Source organism: Cebus imitator, unplaced genomic scaffold, assembly GCF_001604975.1.
Source record: "Cebus imitator isolate Cc_AM_T3 unplaced genomic scaffold, Cebus_imitator-1.0 Scaffold310, whole genome shotgun sequence".
Lineage (NCBI taxonomy): Eukaryota > Metazoa > Chordata > Mammalia > Primates > Cebidae > Cebus > Cebus imitator.
Window position 1 is genome coordinate 1,923,765 of NW_016107625.1, and position 11,686 is coordinate 1,935,450.

Consider the following 11,686-nt stretch of genomic DNA (forward strand, 5'->3'; position numbering starts at 1 on the left):
TCAAAAAAAAAAAAAAAAAGGGTGTAGTTAATTAGCGAATTCAAAATTTTGAGAAGAGCATAATCAGTGAGAGTATGGTATTAGAGAAGAGATCATTGGACTTGAACCCCAGGCCCTGTCTAATTTATGTTTATGACAGTGAGGGTGCTGTGGGAATGCATTCTAGGTAGTAGTAAGTATTAAGATCAGAAGAATAGTACTGGAACTACAGCATTGTGGGAGAGACATGAAAGGGATGCCTGATTAGTATATCCATAAGGCTGATAGGGCCAACTTGTGGTTATCTTTGAAAGTCTATATTAATGGTGTTGCATATCTGCGATGTGTTTAACATTTTCAACAAAATTAGTGTTGCATGCTTTGGGGAGAGGTGATATAAGGATCAGGAGCATGGGCTTTGGATTCAGACTCAGTTAAAAATCTGTCTGTATCACATATTGTACTTGTGGCCTTGGGTAGGCTACTTAACACTCTGTGTGCCCAGTTGTCACATACATAAAACCGGGATGATAATAAGACCTACTTCATAGGGTTGTTGTGAAGATTAAGTGCAGTAATTAAGTAAGTATTGTAGTTATTTGTATTACATTGTGCTTGTAAGTATTGTAGTGATTTGTATTAACACCATGCTTGATGCAGGACCTGGTATTTGGTAAATACTCAACAAATGTTTGTGCTATCATTGTTGGAAAGGGAAAAGTTTGGATATAGGGAGAATAGGTTTGAACCTCTTACAGAAATTGAAAATGAGGGTGAGAACTTGCATCTAACTATAAAGCACAAACTTTTCACCTTTCTCAATATTTTTCTTAGCCCATATATTTACATTTTTTCTCTATATTACCTTTTCCTTTTCTATTTTATAAAGCTCTTTTTGAGAACCATCCAAACTGTATTCCTTATAATTATTAATGTGTTCCTATTTCAGACCCAAATACAGCTTCTTTTCTTACAATCAGGAAATATTCTATTTCTTATTTCTTTTAGATGAATCAGCTTTAGATAAAATAATAGAAAGATGCCTCAGGGATGATGATGATGGCTTGATGGAAGAATTCCAGAAATATTATGGCATATCAGAGGAGGAGCATGGTAATCAGGGAAATTCAAAAGGAAAAGTCACACAAAAGAAAACTCGTGGGAAAGGCAATAGGGGTGAGGAATCTGACCCAGATAAAAGGCCCTTTGGACATAATTTCAAAGAACCTTCAGACTTAATGAAACATCTGAGAGCCTACTTGAGGAAGAAATCTCGGAAGTATAATGAAAGCAAGAAACCCTTCAGTTTTCATTCAGACCTTGTTCTGAACCGCAAGGAGAAAACTGCTGGAGAAAAGTTGCGGAAATGTAATGACAGTGGGAAAGTGTTAAGTCACTCTTCAGCTCTTACTGAGCATCAGAAACGTCAGAAGATTCATTTGGGGGATAGGTCCCAAAAATGCAGTAAGTGTGGGATAATCTTTATTCGGAGGTCAACCCTTTCTAGGAGAAAAATCCCTATGTGTGAGAAATGTCGGAAAGATTCATGTCAAGCAGCAGCCTTAAATAAAGGTGAGGGAAATGAGACTGGAGAAAAAACTCATAAATGTAGTAAGTGTGGAAAAGCCTTTGGCTATAGTGCCTCACTCACGAAACATCGGAGAATTCACACTGGAGAAAAGCCCTATATGTGTAATGAGTGTGGAAAAGCTTTTAGTGATAGTTCATCGCTCACACCACATCATAGAACTCATAGTGGAGAGAAACCCTTCAAATGTGATGATTGTGGGAAAGAGTTTACCCTAAGTGCTCACCTCATTAAACATCAAAGAATTCATACTGGAGAAAAACCTTATAAATGTAAAGACTGTGGGAGACCCTTCAGTGACAGTTCATCTCTTATTCAACATCAGCGAATTCATACTGGAGAAAAACCCTATACGTGTAGCAATTGTGGAAAATCCTTCAGTCATAGCTCATCCCTTTCCAAACATCAGAGAATTCATACTGGAGAGAAACCCTATAAATGTGGTGAATGTGGGAAAGCCTTTAGACAGAATTCATGCCTTACCCGGCATCAGAGAATTCACACCGGAGAAAAACCATATTTGTGTAATGATTGTGGAATGACTTTTAGCCATTTTACATCTGTCATTTATCATCAAAGACTTCATTCAGGAGAAAAACCGTACAAATGTAACCAATGTGAGAAAGCCTTCCCAACCCATTCACTCCTTAGTCGTCATCAGAGAATTCATACTGGCGTAAAACCTTACAAATGTAAAGAATGTGGGAAGAACTTCAGTCAGAGTTCATCTCTTAATGAACACCACCGAATTCATACAGGAGAGAAACCCTATGAATGTAACTATTGTGGCGCAACCTTTAGTCGAAGCTCAATCCTTGTAGAACACCTAAAAATTCATACTGGAAGGAGAGAATATGAATGTAATGAATGTGAGAAGACATTTAAAAGTAATTCAGGCCTCATTAGACATCGGGGATTTCATTCTTCAGAGTAATCCTGGAATTAACAGTAAGGTGGGGGGATTTAGTTCAGATTATCAGTTACTGAAGCCCTGGGATGTAAACTATTACAAAATTGATCAGTAGCTGCAACTTTCATAAAATGGCAGCTAGGAAAAATTCTTCTCCCTGTTCATCCCTCTTTTCAAGGATGGCAAGCTGGTAAACAGTTCTTAGTTGATAAAGTCACTGGAAAGTGAAGAATGAGAAATGATTCTGAGGCCAAACTTGAATTGGAAGTATTCTTTTCTTCAGGGAATTTCCCTCTGATTTCTTCCACTACCATGTAGTGTGATGGAAAGAGAACTTGACTGCAGTCAGATAACTTGGATTTTGTCCCAGTTTGCCAACCAACTTGCTGTATATACCTTGGACAAGTAATTTGACCTTTCAGTTTCTTTACCAGCAGAATGAAGTGATGAAACTAATGATTTCTGCCTTTTTTAATTTTTTTTTTTTTTTTGTATTCCTGATTATCCCTGAAGCTGTGGACATGTTATTTTTTTGATTTGTCATTATTTTCAAGTTCTGTAGTGGAAAATACTCCTATTTAGGATGCTGGACGACTATTTGTTTTTCTGTTTTTCTTTTTTGGGATCGAGGCTCACTGTGTTGTCCAGGCTGGTCTTGAACTCCAGGGCTCAAGTGATCCATCCATCTGAGTTTCCTGAATAGCTGGCATTACGGGTACACTCCACCAAGCCTGGTTCCCAGGATGCTGGACTTCTAGCTTAATGAGAATGCAGTATAGTTTTTGAAAACTCCATGCAGGAATCCCTCAAATGCTGTAACTAGGAACGGGTCAGTGAAGCTCAAATGACTTTTCCTTCAGGAAATATTTTAATTGGACAAAGGAACTCTTTTTCTCTTGGCCATTGACCAAGGGGACTGAGAAGCCAGAGAGCTTACACCTGAGCCATATCCTCTGTGAGACTAACAGTCCTAGGAAAATAGACGAGGGCTGGGGGAAAGAAAGTGCGCTGAAACAGAGCTGTTCTGGATGGATTTTATTCTGCAAAAATTCTACTTAAAAAAGAATTTTACCTGCAGCAAGTACATATTTTTCCAATTGGAGTGTAAACATTCTGTATGGCAACAGTTAAAATCTGTTTAACAGTTTGCTTGGGGTGTGGTGGGTGGGTGGGTGGGTGTGTGTGTGTGTGTGTGTGTGTGTGTGTGTACACATTGTTGCCAGTATCTAAAATTAGGGCATTTCATTTTAAAAACAAGGCTTGTCTTAAAAAAAACTATAAGGGCTAACAACAGTGGGCTTACATTTCTGTAAAGCACTCAGCTGGTCCTGGGTACCAGCTGCCACCTTTTGATGGGGAATCTACTTTCTGACTTACCTAGTTCTCTCATATATATAACCTGAATTTCTGGTGTTGGAATGTTCTAATCCCCACCATTTGGAGGATAGATATCCTAAAATCTGGAGAGACCCCACTGATAGCAAGTAAAGTTCAGGGAAAGAATATAGAATTGATACAGAAAAAATTTTCAGTTAAGTTTTCTGTTGTGAAATTAGACCTCAGAGGAATGGAATATACGGGTATTGGTGGATTATTCCTTACAAGTTTCATTGGTGGAGTCTGAATAATAATTTCTAACTGAAAAAGGAACTTAAGCCCCTGAATGAGTGAGTTTTGGGGGTTAGGTCATAGGGTTCTAGAGGAACCCCATGGACTGAGCAGTGGTCTAGAAATAAGTTCCTAAAGTTGAAATTGTAGGTAGCTCCTATAAAAAGAGAATTAAACCAGAAAACTCTTGGTTTATAGAAGTAAAGTGATCCTTAAGGCTGATCTTAGACTCAGGAACATTTACTGTGACTAATGTATGTAGGTGTGAAATGCTACCTCTGGAAGAAGGTTTTTGGTTTCGTCCTGGTGCCTCCCCAACCCCAGCCTGCAGTTTAAATATTGCCATGTGATAAATTGGTCTGCATAGTTATTGTTAAGTGGACCCAATCAATCACATACTAGCCATGAAAAGAATGTTTATTATGAGAATCATTCATAATGATTTAAGTTTTTTTCTGAAAAGACAAGACTGGCTTAAGTTTTGTTTTCTGAAAGGTATAATTGATAGAGTTGAAGAAATATGTAAGCCTTGAGAAGAGGCTTGTTCGAGGATTACTCTTAGACTCCCTAACATTCATAACAATGTTTTATCCCAGCATCCGTTAGGAGTCTGGAGTATAAACTTTTTTTTTAAATGAATTTATTGAGGTACAAATTACATATCATTAAAACCATTTCAAGTGTACAATTCAGTCAGTTTTAGTAAATTTGCTGAGTTGTGCAACCATTACCATAATCCATTTTTTTAGAACATCATCCCAATACGATTCCTTTTTCCAATTTACAGTTAATCTTCCTTCCAGCCTCTAATGCCAGGCACCCACTAATCAGTCTACTTTGCGTCTCTAGAGTTGTCTTGTACATTTTGTTATTATATGTGATCTTTCTTGTGTTTTTTCATTAATGTGTTTTTGAAGTTCATGCATGTTGTAACATAGTAGTACTTTATTTTTTATTGCAGATAATATTACATTATATGGTTGCTTTGTCCATTCACTAGTTGAAGAACATTTGAGTTTTTTCCAGTTTTTGCCTGTCGGGAATATTGCTGCTTTGAACATTGGTATGAAAGGGTTTTGAACATGAGTGTGCAAGTCTTTGTGTGGATATGTTTTCGCTTTCCTTAGGCAGATACATGAGGGGAGTTGCTAAGTCATAAGGTAAATTTTAGTTTAACTTTCTTAGGAAACTGCCAAATTATTTTCCAAAGCGACTGCATTGTCTTACATCTGACTGGTAATGTGCAAGGGTTCCTGTTTCTCTACAACCTTGCCAGTCATTGTTTATTTTTTGTTTTTTTGAATTATACTCATCCTAGTGTTTGAAGTGATATTCCTTTGTGGTTTTAATTTTGATTTCCTGGTGATGAATAATGTCAAAGCATCTTTTATGTGCTCTTCAGCCATTATCTATCTATCTTAGTGAAATGTTTATTCAGATTTTTTTTGTCCATTTAAAAATGGGGTTGATGGGCCGGGCGCGGTGGCTCAAGCCTGTAATCCCAGCACTTTGGGAGGCCGAGGCGGGTGGATCACGAGGTCAAGAGATCGAGACCATCCTGGTCAACATGGTGAAACCCCGTCTCTATTAAAAACACAAAAATTCAGCTGGGCATGGTGGCGTGTGCCTGTAATCCCAGCTACTCAGGAGGCTGAGGCAGGAGAATTGCCTGAACCCAGGAGGCGGAGGTTGCGGTGAGCCGAGATCGTGCCATTGCACTCCAGCCTGGGTAACAAGAGCGAAACTCCGTCTCAAAAAAAAAAAAAAATGGGGTTGATGATACTGTGTTGTAGCCCTTTTTATTCTGGGTGTAAGTCCTTTATCCATTATAAACTTTCTAAATACCATGTCCTAGCTACAGAAGGCAGCCTCAAACTCAGTTGGATAATATTTATCAAAGTCTTGATTTCAGTAGCTAAGTCTGTATAATTGTCTCCAGGACATTCAGTCGGGCCCATCACCCAAATATTTAAGTTCATTTTTGGAGTAAGTCAGATTATCAAAAGACTTTAAACATCTTTTGATTCCTTGCAGGATTGCTTTTAGTAAGAACATTGACACATTTTACTTTAAAATGAAGCTCTTGCTTTAAATAATGTTTCCTCTTAATGAGCTTATATAAATTTTTTTTCATGTCACAGGACAAGGCAAGGTTTTTGTCAATAAATTCACTTGTATTTATTTATTTTCGGATTCTTTTTTAATATGGTAAAATACATATAGCATAAAATTAACCATTTAAACACTTTTTGGTTATATAACTCAGTAGCATTTAGATAGATTCACACTTTGTGCATTCATCACCACTATCCATCTCCAGAACTTTTTCATCATCTCAGACTGAAACTCTGTACTCCTTAAACAGTAACTCTCAACCTCCTGGTAACCAGTGTTCTGCTTCCTGACTGTACAAATTTGACTGTTCTAAGTACGTGGTATGAATGGAATCATACTATTTGTCCTTTTGTGTGTGGCTTATTCCACTTAGCATAATGTTTTTAAGGTTCTGCCATGTTGTAGCATGTATCAGAATTTAATTCCTTTTTAAGGCTGAATAATATTCCATTGTACTTGTACACCACATTTTGTTTATCCTTTTATCTGCCAGCGGACATTTAAATTGTTTCCACCACTTTGGCTATCAAGAATAGCACTGCTATAATCAGTGGTGCTTTCTGTTCTTTTAAGTGTACACCTAAAATTGGAATTGCTGGATCTTATGATAATTGTACGTTTAACTTGAGGAAGTGCAGCTATACCATTTTAACTTGCCACCAGTTATGTACAAGGGTTTTAATATCCCCGCCCTTGCTAACACTTGTTATTTTCTTTTTTTTAAATTTTATTGCGTTTTAGGCTTTGGGGTACATATGAAGAACATGCAAGATTGTTGCATAGGTACACACGTGGCAGTGTGATTTGCTGCCTTCCTCCCCATCACCTTTATCTGGCATTTTTATCTCTCCCCAACTCCCCACCCCCCATTGACCCTCCCCTCTTTCCCCCCAACAGACCCCAGTGTGTAGTGCTCCCCTCCCTGAGTCCATGTGTTCTCATTGTTCAACACCCGCCTATGAGTGAGAACATGTGGTGTTTGATCTTCTGCTCTTGTGTCAGTTTGCTGAGACTGATGGTTTCCAGGTTCATCCATGTCCCTACAAAGGACACAAACTCATCGTTTTTGATGGCTGCATAATATTCCATGGTGTATATGTGCTACATTTTCCCTGTCCAGTCTATCATCGATGGGCATTTGGGTTGGTTCCAGGTCTATATATTTTTTTATAATAGACATACTAATGGGTTTGAAGTAGTATCTTATTTTAGTTTTGTTTTGTGTTTCCCTAGTGATTGGTGCTGTTAACTGTCTTTTTATGTGCTTATTGACCATTTGACTATCTTTTTTGGAGAAATGTTTATTGAAGTCCTTTGTCCATTTTATAATTGGTTTTGTTGTTGAGTTGTAGAAATTCTTTATATATCCAGAATATGTAGAGAACTTACCAGATAAATGATTTGCAAATATTTTCTTCCATTCTGTGTGGGTTGCCTTTTCATTCTGTTCCTAATGCCCTTTGAAAAAAGGTTTTAATTTTGGTGAAGTTCAATTTTTCTATTTTTTTCTTTTGTTCCTTGTGCTTTTGTTGTCATACCCAATAAACCATTGCCAAATCCAATGTCATGAAACTTTTCTCCTGTTTTAGGAGTTTTATAGTTTCAGATCTTATGTTTATGTCTTGTAACCATTTTGATTTTTATGTATGCTGAAGGATCCATCTTCATTCTTGTGCATGTGAATATCCAGTTTGCTGAGCCTCATCTGTTGAAGAGATTATCCTTTCCACATCATGTATTCTTTGCACTCTTGTCAAAGACATTTGACCATATACATGTATGTTTATTTCTGGCCGTCTACTCTGTTCCTTTGTTCTATATGTTTGTCTTTATGCCAGTACTGTACTATTTTGATTACTCCAATAATGTTTTGTAATCAGGATTACATGTTTCCTGTAATACGTTTTTGAAATGAGGAAGTGTGAGGCATCTAACTTTGTTCTTTCTCTAGGTTGTTTTGGCTATTCAGGGGTCCTTAAGATTTCACATGAATTTTAGGATGGTTTGTTTTTGTGGAAAATATCATGGGGATTGGGCCTGCATTGAATTTGTAGACCACTTGGGTAATGTGGACATTTTAACAATATCAAACATTACAGTCTGTGAACATAAGGTATCTTTCCATGTATTTGTGGAATCTTTTAATTTTTTTAGCAATGTGTTATAGATGTCATTGTACAAGCCTTTTGCCTCCTTGGTCAAGCTTATCCTTGACTATTTTGTTGATGCTGTTATAAATGGGTCTTTGTTAGTGAAGCATAACTGATTTTTGAGTGTTGATTTTGTATGTTGCGACTTTGATGAATTTATTTAGTCATAACAGTTTCTTGTGAAGTCTTGGGGAGTTTTAAATATAAGATTATGGCATCTGCAAGCAGATAATTTGTGCTGTTTCTTTTCTCATTTGGATGGCTTTAACTTGCCAGTTGCTCTGGCTAGGACTTCTAGTACTGTGTTGAATAGAAGTAGCAAGAGTAGGCATCTGTGCCTTTTCCTGAAATGCTTTCAGTTTTGTATAATTGAGTATGATGTTAGCTGTGGTCTTTTCAAATTTGACCTTTATTATGTTAAAGTAATCTCCTTTTATTGCTAAATTTTTTTTTGAAGGACAGTTTCGCTGGATATAGAATTCTCAGTTGACGGGTTTTTTTTTTTTTCCCTGCATTGTGAGTGTAACAATGCTACAGCCTTCTAGCTTGCAAAGTTTCTATGAGCAATCAGTTGACAGTCTCACTTAGGATCCCTTGTATGTGATGTGTTGCTTCTATCTTGCCACTTTTGAGATTCTCCTTTTGTCTTTGGATTTCAACAGCTTGATTATAACTTGCCTTCGTGTATGTCTCTGTGGGGTGAGGGTAGGAGCAATTGCGTGCTTGTTGCCATAGTTGAGATCCTGCACCACAAAGACTTTCCAGTTCTGTAGAGTGGTTTTTGCTTTTTATTGTCAGTGCAATAGAGAGACCCTGGAGGTTCTGTGTGTGTGTGAGTGTATGAATAAAAGTTTAATTTTGTTTTGCTCTTGTTTTGTTTTCCCCTCAGAATAGCTTATCAGATGTGGAACTTCTTGAACAATGGGGAGAAATATCTTATGATTATGAAAACATGCTGTCAAAATACTTTTCATAAAGTATAGCACATTTTAGGGATTTCTCCTTTGTGTGGAAATGTTAGTGTCTATAAAGGTCTGAACTAAGAAAGCTGCTCTCACAGCAGAACACTTGTGAGATTCCTCCGTGAATGAATCCTCTGGTGTTTATTAAATTGTGATTTCCAAGCAAAGTGTTTTTCACTCTGAGAAATTGGTGAGATCGCTTTCTCCGAGTCTTTTTAATGAAGTCTGATGTTGAGAGGTTCTTCCAGGTTGGAGTTCTCAGGTCTCTCTCCCTTGTAGATTATCAGGCCACTCTAATAATCCAAAAGCTTTGCTAAAACTACCTGTAGCTCTTCTGGGGTAATGGTGGTGGTGGTGGTGGTGGCAGGGTTCCCCAATGATTTTCTAAATGTTTGTAGTCCTTTTGTAAAGTGGACCCTTGCCTTCTAAGGTAATGGCAAATGATACATATTCCCTTGTTTTTTTCAGCTCTGAAGAATCTTCTTCATTTTCTCTTTAGATCTGTCAACACAATGAGGACTTTTATTTAGCTCTTTGAGCATCTTTAAGGCAGTTGGTTTAAAGTCTATCTAGCAAGTCAATGTTTGGATTCCTCATGTCTATTTTTTTGTTGGTTTATTTTGTGCCTTTGAATAGTCCATACTTTCTTGTTTCTTTGTATGCATTGTGATTGTTTTTGTTGACAAGTAGACATTTGAAACTTGTAATGTGGCAGCTCTGGAAGTCGGATTCGTTTTTCCCCCAGGGTTTATTGGGTATTTTTTGTTTTTTTGTGTGTGTTTTTTGTTTTTGTTGTATTGTCATGGGCTATCTCCGTGCTAGGGATCAGCCTGTGTTGAATGCCTAAAATTTTCTTTTCAGAGCCTGTATTTTTCCTTGGGCAGGGTCAGTGGGTTTTTAAATTCTCCTGGATACAGTTTTTTGAATGTCCAGAGAAACAGGTGTCGTCCCTTTTTTCTCCTGGAAGCCTCTTTAACCAATTGGGGGTTGAGAGAATGGAATCTTGCTCTTCTGTGTCTACTCTTCCTCGGTGATCAGAAGTAGATATCTGGAATCAGAACCCTGACATTTGGAGGAAGTGGCTTTTATTGTCCACCCTGGCTACAGCAAGATGAACCAGAAATGTGGGGTTCTGTCTCCACAGCTGCCCGCCATGAAGTGGATGGGGATGGGTAGCTGCTACTTCACTGAAGGCTGAAATCCACCAATATTAACTGCAATCTATCAGTCAGGATTTCCCCTAGAAGCCACAAGTGTTCAGATGGACTCGTGTGCCCCCAAAATAATCACTTTAGGAACTTTCTGCCTATGTAATTATTATCTAGGTGGAGAGGTGGATTCCTGGGTCACTCTCTCCATGTCTTTGATTTTTCCTACTTTCTTGAAGATTTCTTCAACTTTATCATCCAGCTCTACTATTAAATGTTTTATCTCTTTTGTCATATTTTTATTTCCAAGTGCATTTTCTGATTCTCTGTTCCATTTTCATAATTTTTTGTTTCATGGGTGAAATATTTTTTCTCTGAGCATAGTGTCTTTCCGTGTTATTCTGCTCCCTGTATTACTTCTGTTTCCGTTGAGTTGTTTTTACCCGTTTTCTGTCTCTTACATTGGAGGCTTTTCTGAAGCCTCTAGTGATCTTTGACTATTCATATTTAAGAGCAGGCTTCCAAAAAGCTCATTGGAAGGTGTTTTAGGTACTTCAGCACCGTCCAATAGTAATATAATATGAGCCACATATGTAATTTCAAATTTTCTAGTAGCCACTTTTAGAAAATAAAACAGGTAAAATTAAAAATGTATTTTACTTCACCCAGTATATCCATATTATTTCTTTTTGGGGGGTGGGGGGATGGGGTCTCACTCTGTCACCAGGCTGGAGTGCAGTGGCACAATCTTGGCTCACTGCAACCTCTGCCTCCCTGGTTCAAGCGATTTTCCTGCCTTAGCCTCTGGAGTAGCTAGGACTATAGGCGCGCACCACCACACTCAGCTATTTTTTGTATTTTTTAGTAGATAACGGGGTTTCACAATGTTGGTCAGGAAGGTCTCAATTTCTTGACCTCATGATCCACCTTCCTCGGCCCCCCAAAGTGCTGGGATTACGGGCATGAGCCATCATGCCATAATATATTTCATTATGTAATCAATGTAAAAAATTATTGAGACATTTTATATTATTTTTTGCACTATTTTCAACATCTTAGTCTACACACTAAATTTTCATTTGTAATACTTATCTCACATTTAGATTTATAAAACGTAGAGTTGATAAGTAGATTCACATAGTTCTTCCAAACTTACTTTGTTGTTCTAAATATACTTAATTTTCCAATAACTGAATCAGCTAGCCAATTTTTTTTTTTTTTTTTTT

The 11,686-nt window shown here is 37.5% G+C and overlaps 1 protein-coding gene across 1 annotated transcript in view; it reads left to right on the top strand.

Annotated features, from left to right (window-relative positions):
• The window catches only part of ZNF483 (zinc finger protein 483), an 18,556-nt gene extending 15,305 nt beyond the window's left edge, over positions 1-3,251 (top strand). Inside the window, exon 6 of the mRNA XM_017503388.2 lies at positions 988-3,251. Within this exon, the coding sequence (XP_017358877.1) occupies positions 988-2,501 (1,514 nt within the window). The 3' untranslated portion in view covers positions 2,502-3,251. The remainder of the gene's footprint in view (positions 1-987) is intronic.
• The last annotated feature ends 8,435 nt before the right edge of the window (positions 3,252-11,686 follow it).